At 39.9% G+C, this 27314-nt stretch overlaps 1 protein-coding gene across 1 annotated transcript in view; it reads left to right on the top strand.

Annotated features, from left to right (window-relative positions):
* Positions 1-27314, top strand: part of ADAMTSL3 (ADAMTS like 3) — a 376368-nt gene that overhangs the window by 143224 nt on the left and 205830 nt on the right. The window contains 2 exon segments of the mRNA XM_089906711.1: positions 1482-1527; positions 13142-13378. Of these exon segments, the coding sequence (XP_089762837.1) occupies positions 1482-1527; positions 13142-13378 (283 nt within the window).

The following is a 27314-nucleotide window of genomic DNA, read 5'->3' as shown; positions in this document are numbered from 1 at the left end:
AGTAGTTTTCACTTACTCTTTTTGTAATTGAGAAAAACAGAATCTTCAGAAAGTATGTGCAGTGAGTTATATACTGCTGAAATAGACTTGTTCAGTCATTTCATATAGGCTCATATTTAAATCACACCAGCAAAAAAGGATCTCTTTGGATCCACTTTTTAGAAGTTCTCTTCTTCCAGGGACTTCCCTGGTGGCACAGTGGTTAAGAATCCGCCTGCCAATGCAGGGGACACAGGTTTGAGCCCTGGTCTGGGAAGATCTCACATGCCGCAGAGCAACTAAGCCCGCGCGCCACAACTACTGAGCCTGCGCTCTAGAGCCCGCGAGCCACAACTACTGAGCCCGAGCACCACAACTGCTGAAGCCTTCGCGCCTAGAGCCCGTGCTGTGCAACAAGAGAAGCCAACGCAGTGAGAAGCCCACGCACCGCAACGAAGAGTAGCCCCCGCTCGCCACAACTAGAGAAAGTCCGCACGCAGCAATGAAGACCCAACACAGCCAAAAAAAAAAAAAACTTCTCCCAGGACTAACTATTCTAAAACAAATTAACGCTTGACTTTTAATTCAAGATGGCGAGATAAACCTGTGTTTAGCGTTTCTTGCTCCAAATTTGCCGTTGAATTGGCCAGGGACACATAAAGGGTAAAAACATAACTCCGTGGAAAAACTGGGAAAGATCCCATTCACAGATGAATTATCTTTAAGGAGTTAATGTAAAATACAGAGCAGCAAACACTGCACTGAGGAAAGGACCTGCCAGATGGAATTCCAAACATCCAAAAGGAAAGCTTGCCTGGAAGACGAGTGGCTGGGTCCCAAAGCAAGTGGTTGGAGGGAAGGATAGTGTGTGGTCATCCCTGGAGGATTCTCAAGCATATACATACATGCGTATATGACTTCAGATCCTAGAGGATCGGTATCCTAAGAAGTCCGCCCCAACACTATGTTTTGTAGCATTTGTTTAATAAGGCTGGTGGCTGAAGTAAGATATAAGCATTGCCTCAGGCAAATTTCTGACAGAGACCATTGTACTGATTAGAGAGGGAATTTATAGAGGGCCCGACTAACTTGGTGACCCCAGTGAGTGAGGAAGAGAAATTCCCTTTCAGGGACGTGCTACACAAATACTTCTACCTGTAGTTTTACCTTCTTTTTCATAGAAAAAGAAAACATATATGCACACATTACACACACACAAACAGTGTACATTAATTTCAGTGGTTATATAGACCCTAGGGTAAAAACCGTGCTTAAGTAATATTATTACATTAATTCAACTAAAGAATTCACTGTGTTTAATGTGACACTTCCATGAGACTTTTTGGCCTCCTGATCCTTGAAAGTTATTTCTTAGAATTTAAACTTTGAGTCTTTCAGGTAATGGGCACTAATAAAAGTTTTACGTGTGCCTCGTTTTTCACTTGTATTTTCTTTCCTGCTTGCAACTTCCATGAAATCCTTATTTTCTTTTTTTTCCTCAGGAATTGTGAAGGGCAGAATATTCGATACAAGACGTGCAGCAATCATGTAAGTTCCGTATGTAATACAAATATATAATCGCATAAAATATGTTCATGTTTGAAGTTATTATGTACTGTCAAGCTGATGGCCTCTTGGTACTCATTGTGGAAAATTTGAATATTCATTTAATTGACAACAGGTTTTGTATATCTCATACCTGCCATTTATACTACCCTTTTAGGCCACTTCGCATGTATGATCTAATTTGGTAAGCATTTAATAATTTCTGAATTCATAGAAACAATACATAATACTTGTAAATGCCTTCAAAGTTCAAAGTGCTCTATGTGTAGGATTTCACCTGACCCTCACAACTGTCTCTGAGATATTGGCATACGAGGTGTGGTTATTTCTTTATTTCAAATGAGGGGACTGGGACCAAGGGAGGTGAAATTATTTTCCAAAGGCCGCAAAGGAAGCATTGAACTTGAACTTGTCTAGTGCTGTTTCTCCTGCTCCAAAACACCTGTCCCACTCGCTGCAGACTGTGTTAAGGAGTACTGTAGGTGACTCAAGAAAACCACACCTGAGGAAGGGTTTGTAAACCTTGCTCTCATTCTACAGTATTTAACACAAACAAAAACTAAAATTCAAATATACAAATGTGCAATGCAAAATAAAATGTCAGAAAGCACCAATCCTATTTTCTACGTAAAACATTTCGGTTGTTTGTGATATATACCCAAATCAAAATGACAGGAAGTCAAAGGAAATTCTGAAAATCTGAAGATCTAAGTGAGATTTAGGCGTTTTTATTTTTATTTATTTATTTTTTTTGCGGTACTCAGGACTCTCACTCTTTTGGCCTCTCCCGTTGCGGAGCACAGGCTCCGGATGCGCAGGCTCAGCGGCCACGGCTCACGGGATCTTCCCGGACCGGGGCACGAACCCATGTCCCCTGCATCGGCAGGCGGACTCTCAACCACTGCGCCACCAGGGAAGCCCAGATTTAGGTTTTTTATTTAAAAAATCCATTTTTCTCAATTAGCTATGTCATTTATTTTAAATGTTTCACTTACTGGAGGGACTGCCCATCTCTGTTCCTTCTCTGTCCTGGGCCAGTGTGAGACAGCAGTCCTGGGTAAGCATTTCTGTTCTGTGGACCCAAACTTTTCCTCGTTGGACAGCCTCAAGCTCTAGACTTGGGGAGTGGAGAACAGGCAGTGTTAGCAGGACCTTTTGTCTGTGGAGCTCGAGCCACGTTTTCAGTCTGTTTTAATCAGTGGCGAAGCAGAAATGTTTCTCTCTCAAACTTTGGTGGGAAAAATCGTGCTTATTTATAGGGCACTCAAAATCCAATATCACCCAGCCCTGAGGTAGCCAGATTTGTGGCCACTATGTCCTAGGAGGGATTTTGGGAGACAAAGCAAATAGGTTTCACATGTCCTATGACAGGATGGACTTGAGGAATCGAGAGATACACATGCACGTGGTTGCACAATTAAATGAGCTGGAATCCAGGTGGGGATGAAGGAGGGAGAGAGGTTGACCGAGCACAGACACAGGCTGGCATTTAGGTACAAGCAGAGTCTAGCATTCGTTCTTTTTTTTTTTTTAATTAAATTAATTAATTTTGTTTATTTATTTTTGGCCTCACCACACAGCATGTGGGATCTTAGTTCACCGACCAGGGATTGAACCCGTGCCCCCAGCATTGGAAGCGTGGAGTCTTAACCACTGGACCACCAGGGAAGTCCCCTGGCATTCATTCTTAGACCAGCACGTGGATGTATTAGCAGCCTCAGGGTTTTACACACAAGACGTTTCCATCTACTACCTTTTGCCTGGGTACATTTTATTTTTTAATTGCTGCTGCAACACATTACCACAAACTTGGCTTACAGCAATACAAATTTTTTATTATCTTACAGTTTTGGAGGTCAGAATTTGATATGGGTCTCACTGGGCTAAAATTAAGGTGTTGGCAGGGCTGCATTCCTTCTGGAGTCTCTAGGGAAGAATCCATTTCTTTGTCTTTTCCAGTTTCTAGAGGCTGCCCACATTCCTTGGCTTGTGGCCCCTTTTTCCAACTTCAAAGCCAGCAACATTGCATCTCTCTGTCCATTTTTATGTAGTTACATCTGCCTGTGATCACAGCTGAGCAACGTTCGCCCACCTGGATAATCTCCCCCTCTCAGGGTCCTTAACCTTAGTCAAAGGATGCTTTGGGCAAAGCCCCTTTTGCCATGTAAGGTAACCTATTCGCAGGTCCTAGGGATTAGGTTTTGACCATCTTTGGGGAGGTTGCATTAGTCTGATTAACACAATGGGACAGCTCGGCTTCTCAGACAAATTGGTCTGGCAAATTCCTTGCAGTCATTCCAGAATAAATTTCACAACAGTATGCTATCAAGGAATACTCTGTGAAGCTATCTAGGGGAATTCATTTTAAGTGTCCAGATCAAGATATTACATTCTGATATTTCATTCTAGAGCTTCTCTCTCTCTGTCTCTCTCTCTGTCTCTGTGTGTGTGTGTGTGAGAGAGAGAGAGAGAGAGAGAGAGAGAGAGACTGCCCTAGCTAGTTCCATTCTGAGGTTTCATTCTAGGGTTTCTCTGTGTGTGTGTGTGTGTGTGTGTGTGTGTGTGTGTGAGAGAGAGAGAGAGAGAGAGAGAGAGAGAGAGAGAGAGACTCTGCTCTAGCTAGTTCCAAAAAGGCAGCTCTTTTCAACACAAGTGTTATAAGGGTCTAGGAGTGTTGCGCCGTGCAATGTAGAGATAAAAAATATAATCTACTAAAATTGGTGCATATTAGTTGCAATGGTTAGAACTTTGGTGCGCTTGAGTGAAGATCTGATGCCCCTGAGGCTCCGAGGGTCTTGGGAGTACACATGGTCTCTAATTGATGTCCCCTCGGAAGAGTCTGCAGAAACCTTTACAACCTCCAGGCTGGTGAGAAATAGATGCTTAGGAGGTGGGAGCTAGTGGGGGAGGACAGCAGTGAAAATTTCACCGTCTTCTATTTCTCAGACTTGGTGTCCTAAGAGAGTCCGTAGAGAGATTTCATAAGAAAATGACATTAATTTCTGTGCTTGCCATTGCAAGTGCAGAGTTTCCGACAAAATTCCTTACAGGGAAATAAGGGAGCCCTGTGGCAGGTCTTTCACATCTGTAGTGTTCAGGACACCCCTCCATCTCCATGCGCCAAGTGTCTGCAGCCATGATACTCAAGCCCTACTGTAGACCATATGTGGATAAAGGCAGTCCCAGCTGCAGTGTCCATGATCTCTAAGAAGTCTGTTCCTTTACAGGAGTGATTATATGGGTATATTCCATGGAATATAACATAGAAACGTTTCAAGGGTGTCAAGTGCCGTAAGTGGTTGTAACCACAGTGAACTCAGTGTATGAATATGGTCACATCTTGTTTTTTCTTTTTTTACATATAATTACTGGAGATGCTTCCTGCTTTATTAGTTAGGGATTTAGAATAACCCTCTTGAAATCTTCATCTCTCTTATCACCCCAAGGAGTCCAGAGAGCAGGGGTGGGCACTACTCTGCAGCCTATCTCAAGTGGAGAGAGAACTGAGTTGTCAGCCCTGCTGTTGCTTCTCCCTGTCTTCCAATGGCCTCACTGAAGATGCGCCATGCTCGTTCACTTTCCCGGGGGATGGGGCTCATCACCCACTCTTTTGAAGGAAGCTGCCTTTAGTGATTCCCAGGTCAGGCACTCTTTTGAGGGAAACTTGCTTCATGATTCAAAGATGCTCACACCTATACTTCTGGGGACCTGAGCATCCCATCTGATGGGAGCACAGGATCTCCCATTCCCATCCAAGCGATGTCACCATCAATGGCCACATAGGGAGGTGAATTGTGCTTTATGGAGAAGCAGAAGACACCGCCGGTGAGCCCCAGAGACCTGACATTCAGTCCTATTCCCGAGGTTGCTAATTCTTCTGTTCCTCCACGTGATTATTTGAAGGCTCAGGCTCTCAGCCTCCCTCCGGACCATGGAGTTTGTCACATGTGTATCAGCTTTCTAACCCCTAACCAAGATCAGTAATAATATTAATAGCAACAATAATAGCTCAGAGTTATTAAGTACTTCTTAAATGCTAGGCATTGTTCTGAGTGCCTTTTCATGAATAAATAAATTTAATCCTCATAATCCCTACAGAGTAAGTGTTATTTTTATCTCCACTTTTACAGGGAAGGAAATTTAGGTAACCTGCACAGGGTCACAGAGCTGAATTTAATCCCAGGCAGCCAGGTTCCAGGCTCCTTGGAAGTGTGCGCTCTTGATCACTCTGCTACAACATCATGCTTCTTTTTATTTATTTATTCATTCATTCATTCGTTTATTTATTTATTTTTTACATCTTTATTGGAGTATAATTGCTTTACAATGGTGTGTTAGTTTCTGCTTTATAACAAAGTGAATCAGTTATATATATACATATGTTCCCATATCTCTTCCCTCTTGCGTCTCCCTCCCTCCCACCCTCCCTATCCCACCCCTCCAGGCGGTCACAAATACATGGAATTTAAGAAAAAAAAATGTCATGAAGAACCTAGGGGTAAGACAGGAATAAAGACACAGACCTACTAGAGAACGGACTTGAGGATATGGGGAGGGGGAAGGGTAAGCTGGGACAAAGTGAGAGAGTGGCATGGACATATATACACTACCAAACGTAAAATAGATAGCTAGTGGGAAGCAGCCGCATAGCACAGGAACATCATGCTTCTTGGAAAGAAGTGTGAAGAGGTCTCGAGCTTTGTCAGATAATGACATGACACCCAGACAGCAGCAAGGTCACTTCTAACAGCCCAGGAGCACATGAATTGCAGAGGTAATTGCAGGAACATTACACTTTCCTATACCATTATAGAAACTTCAACCCCAAGAACAGTAGGAAGGGCCTTCTGAATATGCACAGCTGGCCAGGGACAAAGGTCAGAGAAGGGCAGGGAGGGAGCTGGAGACAGAGGCAACTGAAATGATCTCCTCCATGCCCCTGGGCCTTGCGCTCCAGCAGCCCAGGAGGGATCCCCAGCACAGGGGAGGATCTGGCTTAACGACCCTGACAGCTACATTTCTGACCTCTGCCCACGTCAGCGTCAGCGGAAGACAGGGGAAAAAAAGCGGAAGACAGGGAACCTGGGAAAAAAGCAGGTTCCAGGCATTCAAGGAACGATTGAAAGTTCTTTTGTTATGGAGTCTGGATGTGTTAGGGACGTGCATTCAGAGCTCATAGACAAAGAAATTCCACTCGTGGTATGTAGGAACCCATGCTTCTCGTGGCAGAGTGGGAGGCGTGACCAGGAAACGAGGACCACACTTCCCTCCCTGAGAGATCAGGCATCGGTTCAGCGGCTCTCCCTGCATTCATTCTGTCAGGGGAGATGGGACTTTGGGCTGAAGGGCCAGGGAGATTAGGGGAACAGAACATGCCTATGTGCAGTACTGGGGCTCCAGGTAACTGCCATCTTCAGACATGACCCTCTGATCAGCACTCAGCATGGGCTCTTCCAGCCAGGGCTGGGCCCCAGAGGCCTCAGGAAAGAATTATCCTTATCAGGGGTATATAGAGCAAGTGGAGAAGTTCCAAGGGCAGTCATGCATGTCAGCAAGGAGGCCTAATGCCTGAATTCACTCACTACTTGTATGTTTTTATACCAGGGTATATGAAATTAAAGGTAAAGCTGGGAGAAAGCAAAGGGGACATACTTTAAAAAATAAGTGTATCATCATTTGGTAAGAGTGTTTTTGTAGCATGAACACATTTTTTATATGGGCACAGAGGGAGGCATGGTTAATTCTGCACAGTGGGGTCCCTGGGCTCCCTGACAGCTTTCCAGAAGAGGTGACATTTGATGTGACCCTTGAAAGATCTTTTATACTCTGGATCCCATGAATGGCTAATTTCTGACAGTTTTCTCTTAGAGGATTTTTATTTTTTTCCATTGCCATTTCTTCTACTCTGGGCTAGGGCCACTTCCTCTCATATCTATGTGCAGAACTCCAGTCCATCCTGCTACCATACTGGCCCTCCTAAAATGCTACCTATTCTATCCCTTTTTAATGTTGCTCTCCTCTGTGGATCCCTGTTGCTTTTAATTCCTCTTACTTGCATTTCAGGACCTCCAAAAGACGGTAAGATTTACATCTTATTCAACTCACAAGTTTCACCCTGGCTGGACAAGGCTGTGCCTCATAGATACTGAATTTATTTTTTTGCTTATATCGTTTCTCATATCTTGTCCTATTCACATCACATCATCCTTCAGATCCCTTCTGAAATGTTACTTATTCATGATGCATCATTTGCTTATTCTAGCTGATAGTAGCCACCTACAGTAATTTATTTTTATGCTAGACAATTTGGCATTTGTTATATAAGAGGATCACGAAATTTAACTCATACTATAACATGGATATGAAGATAAAATGTTCATATTTGCTTATACAGAAATGGTGTTTCTCCTGAGTCCCTACTCACTGCTTATCTAGGAGGAAAATTAAATATCTAACCCAAATTAAAGCTTGGTCTACTCCTATTATATAAATCATCTCTTAGGTAATGGTCTGTCTCTCTTAAATAAAATTACTCAGTTTCAGGGCTTCCCTGGTGGCGCAGTGGTTGAAAGTCCGCCTGACAATGCGGGGGACGTGGGTTCGTGCCCCGGTCCGGGAAGATCCTACATGCCACGGAGCGGCTAGGCCCGTGAGCCATGGCCGCTGAGGCTGCGCGTCCGGAGCCTGTGCTCCGCAACAGGAGAGGCCACAATAGCGAGAGGCCCGCGCAGCACAAAAAATAAAAAATAAAAAATACTCAGTTTCTTAGATAATCCTCCTGTCTTGGCTTCTCTCCCTAAGTTGTCCATACAGGTTTATGTATTCTCACGGCTTTAGGGAGGAAAGGAGACCCCTGTCTTCAGAATGGTCCTCAAATGGGTGCTGGTTGTTATCTGCTGTGCTTTACTCCCTTTTCCCCTCCCTCTCCTTCTTCCCCTCCCCCTGTCTCTTCCCCTTCTCCTCCTCCTTCTTCTTTTCTATGCCTCCCAGGCTGGCTACCCACTCCTGACTGAGTCAGGTCTTCCTGATCTAGGATCTATTGTTTCCTTATTAGATTTACTCTTTCCTTATTAGCTCCATTTATTCACTTTTCAATTTAACTCTTGGATAACAATTTTATGTCCTTCATTGCAAAGTCCTCCTATAAGTCTACAAATTCCAGTAATAAATAACCCACTGTTTCAATGTATTCCATGCACATAGATGCGACATCTCCAATAAGATAACAAGCTCACTAGGTAACTGATGGATTATATTCTTCTTTTGTGTTCCTTACAGCATGTCACCTAGGCAAAACCCATAAAGTATATTTAATAAATAAGTGTTGTCTTGAACTTAACTAATATGAAGAAATGCTTCTCAGGGAAAGGAAAGCAGATGGATGTTTGGCATCCAAGATTCCTGAATGTCAACTAAACTTTAGACACAAGAATCCCTAGATTGTCTTGAGCCAGGGCATGCGACCCATCTGAACCAGACTAGACAGACGTAGTGTTGACAGTGGAACAATGCCATGTAAATGGAAGCATTTAATGTAAGTAGTCAACGTCCCCCAAGATTACTAGAAAGCAGTATCATATAATGGAATGCTTGTTTCTTTGGGAATCAATCTTGGCTGTGTCATACTCTAGTTGTATGTCTTTGGGCTAGTGACTAAAGACTTTTTGTATCACAGTTTTCTCCATTTATACAAACGAGGGTAATGATAATCCTCACCTACCTCGCTCAAAGGGTGGTAGTGAAGAGAGAATGTCAGTAATATTTCCTGGTAAACTAGAAAGCATGGGCTAGATATACGGCGGTCTTAATCAGGGATCATCATTTGTAAGGAACAGAAACCCACTCAAATTAGCTCAAGAAAAATGGGATTCACTGGATGGGTGAGTGGATATTTAGCGGAATTTAGGAATAAGCGTATCTTGAGGGCCTGGACCCGGGAATCAGAAAGTGAAGCCCAGGTTACTTACTCCTTCAGCTGAAACCCATGTTTTATTATCTGACCTTTCATGTCTAATTCGTTGCTCTTGCTGTGGGAACTGGCTCACTTTGCTTCAACATGCATCACATAAAAGAAATGGCTAGCCCAGCCCAGATTGATGTGAGTTTTCACCTCCAGCTCTTTTGTTGCAATTCTGAATTCCTGGGAAATATTGACCTGGCGTGGACCAGATGTTTGCCTCTGATAATCAGCTGTGGCCAAGGAGGCTAGGTCGCACATACAAACCTGGCCACCCCTTCACAAGGGCTCAGTTTAGGCTGGCTTCTGTTAATTAACCATAGTTGATTTTGTGAAACTTCTTTGGTTTGAGGAGTTTAAGACGTTCAAGAGTCAGACAGCTAGCACTTGTATTTCCTCAAGTGTGCAAGTGAGCCTAATGCAAGGGAAGTTGTTTTAACCCTGCTCTCTTATACTCTCTGGGTTTCAAAGAGTCAGATACAGAAGAAATTGACCCTGATTGAGGAAAGAGGAGGTGATATAATTTTGTCACTCATGATCTTCTCTATGGCTAGATGGAAGATGTCCTCATTCCAAGACAGAAATGGCATCCAGTTTTAATCTTCTGCAGTTTGATACTTTCTTCCATAGGTGTGACCTAGCTTAAGGGTTAATTTTGTGAAAACAAAGAAAAATGTGAATGTAATAGAAGATTTTGAAATGATTCACAGGAAAGTAATACAACTAATTTCAGGGGAAAGTCTACTAATTATATTTTACTTACTCCCTACCTACTTCCAAAAAGGATTTTAGGCACTTTATCAAGGCCCAAAGCATAAACACAGTAAAATACAAAAATTAAGTAGTAAAAATGGGATAAATAGAAGAAATTATATTTTAAAATTCTGGCTGATAATTTGTTAATAACTATTTGCGGAAAAATAAAGTTAGATTTCTACCTCACCCCATAGGTCAAAATACATTCCAAATGTAATAAAGAGTTAAACATAATTGCTAAACTATAAAGGAACTAGAAAAATACATTTAAGTATTTATCTGTTTTCAGGGCAGGGAGGGAAAAGCATATCTCATTAGTAAAGAAAGAAACCTTAAAAGGAAATATGAATAGAGCTGACTACATAAAAATTCAAAACTTCTTGACTTCACAAAGCACCAAAAACAAGATTAAATGGGGAAAATATTTCTAATGCAAATGACAAAAAGTCAATAACTTCACTATGAAATTTAATAGCTTTATCTGTTAAAAATAATAAAAACACAAACCTTCCAATAGATAAATGAAGGACAGAAAACAAGAAATTTTTGAAGAATGAATACAGAAAGCAAATATACATGAAAAGATATTAAACCTAAATAATAAGAAGGAAATGCAAATTAAAATGTTGAAATTCTATGTAACACGTATGATTGGAAAAAATTTTTAGAAAATTATAATATCCAAACTGAGAGGAGGTACTGAGAAAAGGGAACTTATATAGCCTGATGATAATAATAAGACCTTCCTGGACGGCAATGTGGTGATATTTTGAAAAGCTCATGAAACACACTCTTTTTCTCAGAAATTTCATTTCCAGATTTCATTTCCAGAAATTTGTCCTTGGGAAATAATTAAAAATTTGTGTAAAGATTTATGTATAAGCAAAGAATCTTTGTTATTTATTCTTTTTTTGAATAGAAACTATACCCAAAGTTTTTACAATGAACATTTATTTCTTTTGCAATAAGAATAAAAATAATATATTGCCTTTCTGTATCTATTTTCTTTAATTGGGAAGTTTGTATACAATGAATTCATTCCCATTAATTGGGAAGTTTGTGCTCAACTTTGTTTTGTTTTTGTTTTTTTTTAATTGAACATTTATTTGAGATAATTGTAGATATACATACAGTTGTAAGAAATAATACACAGACGTCCCATGTTGCCTTTATCCAGTTTCCCACAATGGTAAGATTTTGCAAAACTATATACAGTATCAGGACCAGGATATTGATATTGACACAGGCAAGATAAAGAATAACTCCAGGGCTTCCCTGGTGGCGTAATGGTTGAGATGCTTAAGATGTAATCATGTGAGCAAGATTGGGGGTTTGGCATTTTTCACTCAGCTTTAGTTGCTACGTGGCATGTGGGATCTTCCCGGACCAGGGCTGGAACCTGTGTCTCCTGCAATGGCAGGTGAATCCTTAACCACTGCGCCACCAGGGAAACCCTGACTATTTTAAATAACCTTTACGCTGAATTGTCTTATTGTTTTGCTTTGTTTGTTGCTGAGCTTTTAGAATTAATTGGCTTATTTGGAAAAATAAATGAAAAACAATTATTAGTATAATATAATCTAAAACAAGTGTCTTCTAATAATTTTAAGCTAACATTATTGTACTTTGGGGGTGATTTGTCCTTCTGGGGAAACTTGTAAAAATAATAAGCTCCCTTATCTAAAGTTTCAAAAGTACTTTACCCCTGTGTCTATTTGCAGCCCTGTATTGAGTAGCCATTATTTCTTGTTTATCACTTTCTAGTTTGGATTTAACTAGATTTGAAGTCATTATTAGGTACTGCTGAATGGCCATTACAGCTTTTTGGAGTTGCTTCTCAATTTTTATTCTCTATGCCTAACTTACAAGGACTCCTTCCTCTTGTCGTTTTTTTTATTGGAGTATATTTGCTTAAAAATGTTGTGTTAGTTTCTGCTGTACGACAAAGTGAATCAGCTATATGTATACATATATCCCTTCCCTCCTAAGCCTCCCTCCCACCCCACCCCCCATCCCACCCCTCTAGGTCATCACAGTGTGCTCAGCCTTGAAGAGTAAAGTAACATTTTTATCATCCAGCATATTGCTTTGGAAATATCTGATGAGATTGATTCGTAATTAAATAAAAAGACCCTTGAGTCATCAAGACTTGTACAAACACTTTGTCCTATTATTATGAGAACTCCTTGGGGTATTAACTTGGGATTTATTTGCTTTTGTTGTAGACAGAATTTGAAAAAGCCTCATTATCTCTTTCCATTCTAGAGCCTGTTGAATGCAGGCACTGGGTACCAGTAAAGAGCAATGGCTGGGGGTCTGAAAACAAGAGAGGAAAGGTGATGAACTAAATAACAACGACAAAAGCAATGAAACAAACACAAGTCCCCACAGAGCACAGCAGTTTGGGGCCAGTTAGTAACAATCCTTTACATTGAAATGGCCCCTAAAGGCATGGAAGATAATTAATATTTCCTATGAAGACCTTAGGTCACCTGGAAAAATAAAAAACATTCCATTTTCCCTTGTCTCAGAAAGAAGGAGGTTGTGTAATGCATTTGAAAATTTATATTCAGTATGGTTAAAATAGAGCAAAATTTGGCATTTAAGTATGGTAAACTTTAATTAACTGGAGAAAACAACCTGGGTCGAAAAATAATCAGAATAAATGAGGTGATCCCCTCCTTTATCACAGAGGTACAAGTAGAATTCCACACTACAGATTCTGTTTTGAAGGAAAAAAAAGAAAAAAGTGAAGGAATGAAGTGACTTCTGGGAGGGAAGCAATTGGGGTCTGCTCTCATGGGACTCAGATACACTTGTTCAGCCTTCCGCTGGCCCATCTCACTGGATGATGTACATGTGACCCTTTTTCTCTGCCCCCAGGACTGCCCTCCGGATGCGGAGGACTTCAGAGCCCAGCAGTGTTCAGCCTACAATGATGTTCAGTATCAGGGGCGTTATTATGAGTGGCTTCCAGAGTACAATGATCCTGCTGCCCCGTGTGCGCTCAAGTGCCACGCACGGGGACAGAACTTGGTAGTGGAGCTGGCACCCAAGGTCTTGGATGGAACTCGTTGCAATGCTGACTCCTTGGACATGTGTATCAGCGGCATCTGTCAGGTAAGCCACACCTACTTCCTGTACCCCCTGGTTCAAGGATGTGCCACAACCACTGTCCGTAATCTTTTTCTTCTGCACTTTTGTTCACACAGATGAAATATTGTCTTTGATCATTTTAATGTAAAATTTTTTTAGGGAGTGTTACTCACCTGTAGCTTATGTTTTATTTAAAATAGTGTAAATTTTGCCCCTGTAGAATCAAAAGATTGCAATATATGACTTGTGGTGTTTCTAGATCAGTGGTTCTCCAACTTGAAAGTGCATCGGAATCACATGAAGGACTTGTTAAAACACAGTGTTCTGGGCCCCAATGACAGAGTGTCTGATCCAGTCGGTCTGGGGTAGGGCCTGAAAATGTGCATTTCTAACAAGTTCCCAGGAGATGCTGATGTTCCTGGCCCAGGGACCCCACTTTGAGAATCACTGCTTTGGAAGGCTAATATTGATAGGTTCTCTGACCTTTCTTATTAAAACTAATTCATTGTTTTGGGTCTTCGGGAGCAATGACTTATATATTAATTAATTAGCATGAATGTGTTCCAGCAGACTTTTTCAGAGTGGACTTTGGAGAGCTGCAGTGAGTGTGTCTGAGGTATAATCCCCCACGGCTTGTAATGGGTCTGAGGATTCAGGGGACTATGACAGGTTGCTGAGACAGTATGGGGATAGTAGGGAAAGGATAGGATTCCACCCCATTCCTTTGATCACTGGAAAAAAAAAATTGTAAACATAATGAATGCCTAGTATTCCATCTACCCTATTATGTTCATAACAAAAATGGTAGTAACAGTAGCAAATGAACCTAACCATCTACTAAGTGTCAGACACTGCCAGGCATCTCTGACTTCATATGCTTAGATGAACCGTGGTCTTGTTCCTCAGACTAGTTTCTCCTTCCTACATCTTTTCATCTAGAAATCGGCTTCCAGTTGCTCACCACAAAACCCTGGAGTCATTCTTGATTCTTCTCTTTCAATCCACACATCTAATCCATTGTCAAGTCCTGTCAGTTCTACCTCCAAAGCCTCTTTTGAATCCACCATTTCTATCTCCACTGATTTCCTTCCTAGTCTAAGCCCCGCATTACCTCTGACCTAAACTACAATAGCCTCCTGTCCTGATCTCCCAGCTTCCAACACTGTCCCCATTTGATTCATTCTCCACACAGCAGCCAAACTGATTGTCTTAAAGCCTAAATTAGTTCTTAACTCCTCCCACCAAAATCCCTAAATGGCTTGTCATTGCATTGATGATGACGTCCAGGATCCTTGCTTACCTTTCCAGGCTCTTCCTGAACTCTTCTCTCCCCTTCCCCACCTTTTTAAAAAAGGACTTAAAGCTTTTTAGGTTCAGAGCAAAACCGAGTGGAAGGTACTGATGTTTCACATATACCCCCTGCCCGCACACATGCAGAGCCTCCACCATTTTCAACACTCCCCCACCAGAGTGGTACCTTTATTACAAATGATGAACCTACATTGATGCATCATAGTCACCCGAAGTCCATAGTTTCCATTAGGGTCCACTCTTGGAGTTGGATATTCCATGGGTTTGGACAAAAGTATAATGACATGTATCTGTCATTGTGGTATCATACAGAGTATGTTCACTCCCCTAAAAATCCTCTGTGCTCTGCCTACTCATCCCTCCCACTCTTAACCCCTGGTAACCACTGATCATTTAACTTCCTCCATAGTTTTGTCTTTTCCAGAATGTCATATAGTTGGAATCATACAGTGTAGGCTTTTCAGATTGGATTCTTTCACTTAGTAATATGCATCTAAATTTTCTCTCTGTCTCTTTATCACTTGATGGCTCATTTCTTTTTAGTGCTGATTAATATTCCATTGTCAGGATGGGCCACATTTTATTTATTCATTCACCTACTGAAAGACATCTTGGTTGCTTCCAAGTTTCGGCAATTATGAATAAAGCTGCTATAAACATCATGTGCAGGTTTTTGTATGGACGCAACTTTTCAGTACATTTGGGTAAATACCAAGGAGTGTGATTGCTGTATCATGGTAAGAGCGTGTTTATTTTTGTAAGAGAGTCTCAAACTGTCTTCCAAAGTGACTGCATTTTGCACTCCTACCAGCAATGAGTAAGAGTACTGTCATTCCACATCACCTCCAGCATTTGGTGGTGTCATTGCTCCAGATTTTGGTCATTTTAATACGTGTGTAGGGGTATCATATTGTTGTTTTAATTTGCAATTCCCTAATGACATGTAATGTTGAGCATCTTTTCACATGCTTATTTATCACCTATATATCTTCTTTGATGTGGTGTCTGTTCAGGTCTTTTGCCCATTTTTTAATTGGGTTGCTTATTTTCTTATTGTTTAGAGTGATTTATATATTTTGGATAACCGTCCTTTATCAGATGTGTCTTTTGCAAATATTTTCTCCCAGTGTGACTGGTCTTCTTGTTCTCTTGACAGTGTCTTTTACAGACCAGAGGCTTTTGATTTTATTTTATTTTCATTTAGTTTTTTAAGATTTTTTTTTTTGATGTGGACCATTTTTAAAGTCTTTATTGAATTTGTTACAATATTACTTCTGTTTCATGTTTGGGTTTTTTGGCTGCGAGGCGTGTGAGGTCTTAGCTCCCCAAACCCGTGGGGATCGAACCCGCACCCCCTGCATTGGAAGGCGAAGTCTTAACCACTGGACCACCAGGAAAGTCCTGAGGCTTTTGATTTTAATGAAGTCCAGCTTATCAGTAATTTCTTCCAGTGATCATGCTTTTGGTGTTATATCTAAAAAGTCATCACCATAGCCAAGGTCACCTAGGTTTTCTTCTAGGTTACCTTCAAGGAGTTTTATAGTTTTGTGTTTTACATTTAGGTCTATGATCCATTTTGAGTTAGTTTTTGTGAAGGATGTAAGTCTGTGTCTAGATTCATTTTTTTGCATGTGGATGTGCAGTTGTTCTAGCACTATTCATTGAAGAGACTATTTTTTCCATTGTATTGCCTTTGCTCCTTTGTCAAAGATCATTTGATTGTATTCATGTCAGTTGATTTCTGTGCTCTCTATTCTGTTCCATTGATCTATTTGTCTACTCTTTTTCCAATACCATACCATCTTGATTACTTTGGCTTTATTCATAAGCCTTGAAGTTGGGCAGTGTTAGTCCTCTGACACTGTTCTTCTCCTTCAGTATTGTGTTGACTGTTCTGGGTCTTTTCCCTCTTTATGTAAACTTTAGAATCAGTTCGTTAATATCCACAAAATAACTTTGTGGAATCAAGTTGGAAAGAGCTAACATCTTGATAATATTGAATCTTCCTATCCACAAAAAAGGAATATCTCTCCATTTATTTAGTTCTTCTCAATGTTTTCCACCTGCTGGATCTATCCTCTTTCTGATAGAGGGGTGTTGAAGTCTCCAGCTATAGTAGTGGATTCATCTACTTTTCCTTGCAGTTCTGTAGGTTTTTGCCTCGTGTGTTCTGGCATTCCATTGTTAGGCGTATGCACATTAAGAATGTTATGTTTTCTTGGAGTATTGACACCTTTATCATTACATAAATGCCCTTGATAACTCCCCTTGCTCTGAAGTCTGCTCTGTCTGAAATTAATATACCTACCCCTGCTTTATTTTTATTAATGTTAGCATACTGTGTGTTTCTCCATCCCTTTACTTTTAATTTATAGATGCTTTTATATTTAAAGTGGGCTTCCTCAGACAACAGATAGTTGGATCTTGTTTTGTGATCTCCTATGACATTCTCTGTCTTTTGAATTGGTACATTTAGACTCACTGCCATACCCCAGTACCCTGACAACGTCTGGCCCCATCAAAGGTCCTCACTTAAAAACTGGTTGAATAAATGAGTCTTATCTACTGGCAGATGCAGAGGCTTTTCATAACTCTTGGTCGTTCTTTCATTTCTCTCTCAGCCTCCAATCCTGAATTTTCTAGTTCAAGCTTGATATCCATTCTGGGAGATTACGCAAATTCCTCCAATACACCGTCGGAATTCCTCCAATCCCCACCCCTTCTCAAATGAACTAGTATTGTTCTTCCCAGATCCACTGGTTATTCTAACTGCTATTTCTATTCATTTCTGCTTATGACACCACAATTCTCAGTGTTACCTTCCTGAATTCATATTGTAGTCACCGAGTGTATTTGCTTGCATGTCCTCTATCCCGGTACCTCTATCAAATCTCTCACATTTTACTCTTCTTTCCTCTCTCACTTTCACCTTTCTACCCCAAGACTAAACTAGTCAGTCTCCCTTGGTAGCCTAACCAATCTCTCTTCCTTTCTTTCCTACTCTTAAACCATCTTATTTGATGTTTGCTGTTGCTTAATCTTCCCGAAGGTCAGAGTTTACTACTTCATTTTTCTATCTCATATGCTGTCAATGGTTTCCCTTTGTAACCACCAGTTAACTTTTGAGCTCTTCCACTAAATGATAATAATAGCTATTATTTGTCAGTGGAATTATGCTTTTTTGTCTTCCAAGTTTTTGACAATGAGTGTGTATTGCTTTTATAATGAAAAATAATTGTTACCGACAAACAGTTTAATCTGGGCTAAGGAAGAGCAATGTGATCAAGGTAATGTTTTGACACTGAGGTTTTGAAAAGTTGAGTAGAAGTTACATATATCAAGATGAGGAAGAGAATCCCAAGCACAAGGAATAACGCTGGTGAAGAGATGTGATAGTAGGTGTGTTTAAACATCTTTGACTCATTCTGTAGAGCTGAGGTGAAAAATACCTGTGGGATAATGCTTGAAATTGAGGCAACAGATGTAGGTGGAAACCAATCATGAACTTATTCTGATAGTTATAAGAGGAGAGGAAACATTGAAGAATTTTATAAGAAATAGCTGAGTTGGGATTGTTTTTAGAAAGATCACTCAAGTGGCAATGTGGCAGATTATTTGGGGAAGACAGGGTTGGAGCAGATAATAATAGGTCAAGTTGGGATAACAAGGTTTTAAAGTAAGGTGGAGGTAGGGTGACTGAAGAAGGGGAGACAAATTCTACAGATTAAAGAAGCAGATCTCTTAGGGCTGGATGTTTGATTTGATATGGGAAAAAAAGAGAGAGAGAAGTTGAGAATGATGTCTGGATTTCTGACATAATAACTAAGTAGATGATGAAGCCCTTCACCAAGACAGAAAATACTGAGTAAGGACCACGTATGTGGGGAGAAGATGGTGAGCCTGCTGTACCTGTGGATATCCAAGTTGATACATGGATCTAGAGCTTAGGAGAGAATTCTAGATGAGGAACATAGATCTGGGGGTCGTCCCATGGTTAAAGCTAATGTGTGTCCTTAGGGACTGCGTGAGAAGGGCAGATTCCCAAGGACAGAGTTCTGGCCCCATCATTTCAGGGGCAAGCACTGGAAGAGGTACACACGATGGAGACTACACAAAACAGTCTTCTGTTGAATAGAAAACTGGGAGAAAACAAGACATGGGTGGGTGAGTGTTTAAGAAGGAAGTTCGCAGTGCCAAATACTTCAGAGACGTCAAGAGGGAAAAGAACTGAAATATGCCTGCTTCATTTCGACCAAACAGACATCATTGGTGACCTCAGCTTAAGCAATCTCAGTGACATGGTTGGAGTGAACACTGCTTGGTGCAGGATGTATTAGTTTCCTGTGACTGCTTACTGTCTCTGAGCTTTGGTCTCTTCAGTCTGTATAAAGGAGATGTTACTCTCCTTATAGGTCCTTTTTTAAATTTGTTCTTTCATTAATCAACTATACTCCAATATAAAATAAAAAGTTAAAAAAAAAGAAATGGTGTGGATATTGACTCTTTATCTTATGAGGTGTGGAGGTCTCAAGAACCTGTTACATTGATAATTACAGAATTGCCTGGAAAAATAAAAAGCATTCTCAAATAAGGATAATCTGAAAGGATGAAAAGATACCCATGGAGTACAGTTCATCATCCTTATTACCAAACTGTTGATGATCTAATATTGCCCAGTTTTGCTGAACATGTAAACCCAGCTCATCACTGAGACACTGTCGTGCGGCCTTTCCTTTAAGTCTCTCAATGCAGCAGGAAGGGTCTGAGGACAAGAGAGGCAGACATGAACTAAAGGTACCACTGGAAAGAAAGTAATTTTGAATCATGCTGAAAACTCACGTGTAGCCTGTAAACCATTAAACAAAGTTATGATAAATACAGACACAAAAATCCTCAACAAAATACTAGCAAACTAGAATCCAGCAACACATTAAAAGGATCATACATCATGATCAAGTGGAATTTATCCCAGGGATGCAAGGATTCTTCAATATACACAAATCAATCAGTGTGATACACCATATTAACAAACTGAAGAATAAAAACCAAACGATCATCTCAGTAGATGCAGAAAAAGCTTTTGACAAAATTCAACACCCATTTATGATAAAAACTCTCCAGAAAGTGGGCATAGAGGGAACCTACCTCGACATAATAAAGGCCATATACAACACACCCACAGCAAACATCATTCTCAATGGTGAAAAACTGAAACCAGGGCTTCCCTGGTGGCGCAGTGGTTGAGAGTCCGCCTGCCGATGCAGGGGATGTGGGTTCGTGCCCCGGTCCGGGAAGATCCCACATGCCGCGGAGCGGCTGGGCCCGTGAGCCATGGCCACGGAGCCTGCGCTTCCGGAGCCTGTGCTCCGCAACGGGAGAGGCCACAACAGTGAGAGGCCTGCGTACCGCAAAAAAAAAAAAAAAAACTGAAACCATTTCCTCTAAGATCAGGAACAAGACAAGGAGGTCCACTCTAGCCACTCTCATTCAACATAGTTTTGGAAGTCCTAGCCACGGCGATCACAGAAGAAAAAGAAATAAAAGGAATGGAAATTGGAAAAGAAGAAGTAAAACAGTCACTGTTTGCAGATGACATGATATTATACATAGAAAATCCTAAAGTTGCCACCAGAAAACTACTAGAGCTAATCAATGAATTTGGTAAAGTTGCAGGATACAAAATTAATGCACAGAAATCTCTTGCATTTCTATACACTAAGGATGAAAAATATGCAAGAGAAATTAAGGAAACAATCCAATTTGCCATTGCAATAAAAGAATAAAATACCTAGAAATAAACCTACCTAAGGAGGCAAAAGACCTGTACTCAGAAAACTATAAGGCACTGATGAAAGAAATCAAAGATGACACAAACAGATGGAAAGATATACCATGTTCTTGGATTGGAAGAATCAATATTGTGAAAATGAGTATACTACCCAAAGCAATGTACAGGTTCAATGCAATCCCTGTCAAATTACCAATGGCATTTTTCACAGAACTAGAACAAAAAATCTTAAAATTTGTATGGAGACACAGAAGATCCCGAACAGCCAAAGCAGTCTTGAGAAAAAAAAAAAAAACGGAGCTGGGATAATCAGGCTCCCTGACTTCAGACTATACTACAAAGCTACAGTAATCAAGACAGTATGGTACTGGCACAAAAACAGAAATATAGATCAATGGAACAGGATAGAAAGCCCAGAGATAAACCCACCCACATACGGTCAACTAATCTATGACAAAGGAGGCAAGAATGTACAATGCAGAAAAGACAGTCTGTTCAATAAGTGGTGATGAATAAATTGGACAGCTACATGTAAAAGAATGAAATTAGAACACTCCCTAACACCATACACAAAAATAAACTCAAAATGGATTAAAGGCCTAAATGTAAGACTGGACACTATAAAACTTAGAAGAAAACATTGGAAGAACACTCTATGACATAAATCACAGCAAGATCTTTTTTGGTCCACCTCCTAGAGTAATGGAAATAAAAACAAAAGTAAATAAATGGGACCTAACGAAACTTCAAAGCTTTTGCACAGCAAAGGAAACCATAAAAAAGATGAAAAGACAATCCTCAGACTGGGAGAAAATATTTGCAAACAAAGCAACTGACAAAGGATTACTCTCCAAAATATACAAACAGCTTATGCAGCTCATATCAGAAAAGCAAACAACCCAATCAAAAAATGGGCGGAAGACCTAAATAGACATTTCTCCAAAGAAGACATACAGATGGCCAAGAGGCACCTGAAAAGATGCTCAACATCACTAATTATTAGAGAAATGCAAATCAAAACTACAGTGGGGTATCACCTCATCCCAGTCAGAAAGGCCATCATCAAATAATCTACAAACAATAAATGCTGGAGAGGGTGTGGAGAAAAGGGAACTCTCTTGCACTGTTGGTGGGAATGTAAATTGATACAGCCACTATGGAGAACAGTATGGAGGTTGCTTAAAAAACTAAAAGTAGAATTACCATATGACCCAGCAATCCCACTACTGGGCAAATACCCAGAGAAAACCATAATTCAAAAAGGCACATGCGCCCCAATGTTCATTGCAGCACTATTTACAATAGCCAGGTCATGGAAGCAACCTAAAGGCCCACTGACAGCCAAATGATGTGGTACATATATACAATGTGGTACATATATACAATGATGTGGTACATATATACAATGGAATATTATGCACCCATAAACAGGAACAAAATTGGGTCATTTGTAGAGACATGGATGGACCTAGAGACTGTCATACAGAGTGAAGTAAGTCAGAAAGAGAAAAACAAATATCGTATATTAAGGCATATATGTGGAATCTAGAAAAATGGTACAGATGAACCTGTTTGCAAGGCACTGATGTAGAGAACAAATATATGGACACCAAGGGGGGAAATGGGGGTGGGATGAATTGGGAGTTTGGGATTGACATATGTACACTAATATGTATAAAATAAATAACTAATGAGAATGAGCTGTATAGCACAGGGAACTCTACTTCACTTCGCTGTATAGTGGAAACTAACCCAACATTGTAAAGCAGCTATACCCCAATTGAAAAAAAATAATGTATTGAGCAAAAAAAAAAAAGAAAGAGTTGATTTTGCTATTAAGGACAAATGTAAATAGATGGTTTTATAGTGATTTTTTTTAGTTTATAAGGCAGCATGAAAATAAGTACAACTAGTTTATGTGATACATTTAAAAAACATTAAAGTTCATTTAAAAAAAACAAATTCATTCTTTCATGAACAACATTTCAGGAGCCCAGCAGAACCGCTGTCACACAGGAGCCCTGTAGGCTACACTGGTTCTCTTTCCCTGGTTTCTCCTTGTGGGCACTGACCAGAGCTCCCTCTTATTTGTCTGAAGTGCATAGTTTGCTCCAGTAGTTTCCAAGGTTTGAAGGGGATTGCAGGATGAAGTTGGTTTTCAGTGCCGAATTAGTTCCTTTAAAATATGTGCTTCCTATCATGTTTCTGTTGAGTCTCATGAGGAAGTGGATTCTTTGGGCAGTCATAGGTGATACCTCTCTGAAAGCTGAGTGATCTTCTGGCAAAGGCTATTCAGGTCAAAAGAATTGCATGCCCTTCTTCAAAAGTGATTCAGACGCTTCTAAGGTGAATTCAGTATCTTTCCTTCCACAGGACAATGTTCACATAAATTCCCTTTCCCATACAATGTGGCTGTGGCTGTCCACAGCCATTAGGATGGGAGAAAGTAAACTGTGTGATTCTCTCTGATTGCCTTAGGATCAGTGAACTGAGCCCTGATGTTCACTTGACAGAGACTACAAATAATTTTTGCAAGTGTGTTTACAGTTTGCTCATTTACATGACCCTGCCACCGTGCTCCTGGGAAGAACCTGCCATGAGTCTGAGCACAGCAGACAGCATGAGACAACTATACACACTGAATGAAATTTGCTTCTGCTTTGGAGGTCTGATTTTTATCAGAAACAGGACCTGGTTGGAACCAGATCTGCAGAACAAGTCTGATTTATCATTCACATTTATTGAATTCCTTGACAACTGTGTAAATGAAGAAATCACTTTGTATTTCTAGTAAAAAGAATAGCATCTAACACTTACTGGGTGCCTACAAGGTGTCAGGCATTGTCTAAGCTCTTTACTGTGTTAGCTCATCGTACACTATGAAGCTGGGATAGTCATTATCCCCACTCTGTCTATAAGGAAACTGGAATTTGAAGAGGCTAAGTCATTTGCCCAGACGGCACAGCTAGAAAATGGTAGAGCTGGAATTTGAACCCAGGAAACCGAATTCCAAAGTCTGTTTTCTTAACCATGGCGCTATACTGATGATATTTGTACGTTTTGTATTGCTACAAATATAGGCAACTTTTCTAACTGGAAGTAAGATGTGATTCTAGTAGACAGCAGTCAGCACGATAGGTGAGATGCTTAGACAGTTTAGTATAGAGGCTGAAACTCAAATATCTACCCTCCACTCTGGAAGAACACTGCTCAAGTCTAGTCATAGTGAGTGATGAGGGCTGTCATGAGCTGGAGAATACATATCTGCTCATTAATATGCTCAAGGGGGCAACCGTGTATAAACATGTCAGAGTTTTCATTTGTCAACAGGAGCCAGAAATCTGGATTTTAATGTGAAATGGCCAGTTTCGAACAACCCTTTGATGTTAATGACCCTGCTCTATCCATTAATAGTTAAATAGTACTCTAGTATAATACAGGCTAGGTTTCTCCTTCAGTAACCAACAACCCCTAAAGCTCTGTAGCTTCAAACAATTAAAGGTGACTTTTAGCTCACGCTACTTGGCCAACGTGGGTCAGCAGGAGTCTTTGCTCTTGAACGTCTCAGAGACCCAGACTGAGGGAGGCTTTATTGGAACACGTTTTGCATAATAACTACAGCAGTGAGAAGGGGAATGTGTGACTCACACACTGACCCTTGAAGCTTCTTACAGAAGTGACACAGACACTTAGACTCATATTTCATGGCTAAAGGCAGTCAATGACTACACTTAATTTCTAAGGGGGTGGGGAAGTGCAGTCCTCCATGGGCTGGAGAAGCTAAATATTTATGAATATTCCTAATGATTACCATAGCTCCATATCCTCTGATTTTTCAGGCAGGAATGTTAGAATTTTTTGTAAGGTAGAATCCAGTTTTCAGAGATCTCAAGCAGAAGTTGACTCAAAAAATTTGAAGGATTATATTTGACCGAGCTGGAAAATTCATGTTTTGCTTCATATGGAGTAACGACCCTTATTTAAACACTGACTTCTATGAGCTGATTAAGAAATCATATGCCAGTACTATGAAATAATCCTTAGCTGAAGTGATGATTTATATATGTGTATTTATTCCCCAAAGCACTGCTCATATATCTTAAATTTTTGTTTATATTATCCCCTATCTTGTATAACTTGTCTCATTAACTACACTGTAGAATATAAATCTTGTCTTACTAATTTATACTCTGTAGTGCCTGGCTCTATAGAAATTGGTTGTATATGGATGTTAATAAATTTTATTGCTATGTTTATCGATTAGTGGTTTTTAGATCATTACCACTAGAGATCTTGACTTCAGGAAAAGTCACAGAAGTTGAAAATACTTGAGGCAATTCTTAGAAAGTTGCTCAGTGTTCATTATGATGTGAAGTGAGAGTGAAAATTTGGTAGTCCCTCAAATTCAAGGGCAGTTCTGGCTTATACCCTATGAATCACAAGGCAACCAGACCTTCTTTTCAGATATTATTTTTCTGTGATGTTTTCACATGCTTATTTTTGGCTGTAATATTTGGATGAACTCTAGCTTTAAAAATTATGAAATAAATGTCAGTGCTCAGGGGGGTATTCGATTGCCCAGGGTCTTGCAAGGCTCCAAACACTCTTCAAAACAAACCCATCCTAGCTCCTAAACCCACACCCTTCCTGGATGACCAGATACAGGGTGATTCTCATTCTCATGAAATGCAAAGTGCTCAGGGACACAGATGTGTGAGGACAGAGCTTGGCCGAGGAACAGTGTTTCTATAATTTGATGGTAGAATTACTACCCTTTGAGAAAGTTGCATGAATACAAGTTACTCACTCATTGAATCTCAACCACACAAGTGTGTTTCCAAAATCAATCACTCTTAAGTTATTCCACATGTACTTGTAAATATTAACATAATGGCCTATGTACCTGGGTTCATTGTTGTCCATCTGCTGATACTAAAGGTGAGGAAGGTATAGTACAGTGTTAGGATTCTGCTGTCAGATGAACTGGGTTTTAAAACAATACACTAGTTGTGTAATGTAGCAAAGTCATATAACCTCAGTGACACTCGGATGCCTTATTTGTAAAATAGAGATAGAAGGTATCAGAAGGTTGCCATGAAGATTAAATGAAATAATGTGTATAACATACTGGGCATAATGCCAGGTACGTGGTAAGTATTCAATAAAAATCAACTATTATTATTAATATTTTACTATTATCTTTATAAAAATCATATAATCAGGATGAAAGGGTCTCAAAGGATTCAGCTGCTCATCAAATAATTTAATCCCCTCTCCAATTTTCCTGCCAAAAAGTCTCCTACCTAGCCCATGGTTGAATATTTATTGTTGGATAACTCTGACTTTAAAAACTTTCTCATATTGAACTAAATTATGCCTAAACCTGTAGCTTTCACCGTTTGAAAATACACAGAACAAATGTAAACCCTTTCTTCATGACAGCCCTTTGTGAATTTGAAAATATCTCTAATCATAGGCTTTTCCTTAAACTTCCTTGGAACTTTTCCTACCTCTCCGTGAAACTTTCATTTGATCTTTTTCCTTCCCTTCAGCACCAGCATTTTGGAAAGAATAGTCTATAGATGTGGTTCCAACTTCGTCCTGTTTTATATTCTCTTCAACACCTTGGATACAAAATCTGATCCAGCAGTTCTCCAAACCAAAGCATAGGGGCTCAACCCAGCAGTCAAAACAAAATGAAAAACAGAGAGAGATTAAAGGGGCTCTCTTTTGATGAGCCCTTTGAGTATTCTAATCACTGTACTAAGAGTTTCACATATATTTTCTCATTTCATTCTTAGTAGACCCTACGTGGAGTATGTATTATTGTCCCTAGTTTACTCTTGAGGAAAATGAGCCTCCTAGAGTTTCAATTGTTCAACACCCTGCAGCTTGAAAGGGGTGGTAGGACAGGGCAGGTTTTGTAAGTGGGCTGTTTGCCTCTAAGTTCTCTGCACTTACACACCAGGCATATAAATACAAATAAAGTTGAATGTGTATGCAGAGGTAGAGATAAACTAGCTCATCAGTTAATATTATTGGGCGCACATCATGTAAAAGACATATTTGTAAAATAAAAAGAAATATAAGACATAGCCCTTTTTCTCATACAAGGAAGCTCACAGTCTAGCAAATACACACACACAACTCACAAAAGCAGTAATTCACAAGAGACTGAAGGATATCAGTATAAGCATATTCTATGAGATAGCTCTCTCATTAATTCCTTCCTTATATTTTAAAAATTGTTTATAAAAGCTTTTATAAAGATTGTATATATACACACACACACACATATATATAATGACATACAGGTAGAGATAGGTATAGGTATAGATAATGATAAACAGAAGGAAATGCAAAGATACAAATACAGAATATAGAGAGATGTGGATATATCGTCAGTATTAAGATACAGGTATAGATTGAGATTAAAAACAGAAAAAAAAAAATTAAAATAAAACTATGGACCAGAAGGATATACATCAACTTCAGAATAGTGGTCATTTGGGGGAAGAAATGAGAGAATAGGACTAGGGTAGGGATAGGAAGAGAGGGAAGGGGTGGGGAAAGAGGAGAGAGGAAATATCTGTAATGTTCCATTCATTTTATGTACATAAAATATCTGAATAACATTATAAATAAAACAGTAAGAGTGGGAGTGTCAAGGGACAGTCTCAAGTCTTTTTTAATTCTTTGGCCTTTGGAGAAGAATCATATAAATGACAGGGTACTGTCAAGCTTTATATATTATTATATCTTTTAAAAAGTATATCCTCATAAAAGAGAGCCAACTCATACATTTAAGAAGGATAACACCATAAGTACGGTTTCTGACATACAGAAGGTCTCACATCCCCG

The sequence above is a fragment of the Delphinapterus leucas genome, chromosome 2 (assembly GCF_059928025.1).
Source record: "Delphinapterus leucas isolate spDelLeu-1000000601 "Yukka" chromosome 2, BTC_Dleu_Yukka2, whole genome shotgun sequence".
Taxonomy (NCBI): Eukaryota; Metazoa; Chordata; class Mammalia; order Artiodactyla; family Monodontidae; genus Delphinapterus; species Delphinapterus leucas.
This window is presented reverse-complemented; position numbering and strand designations above follow the sequence as displayed.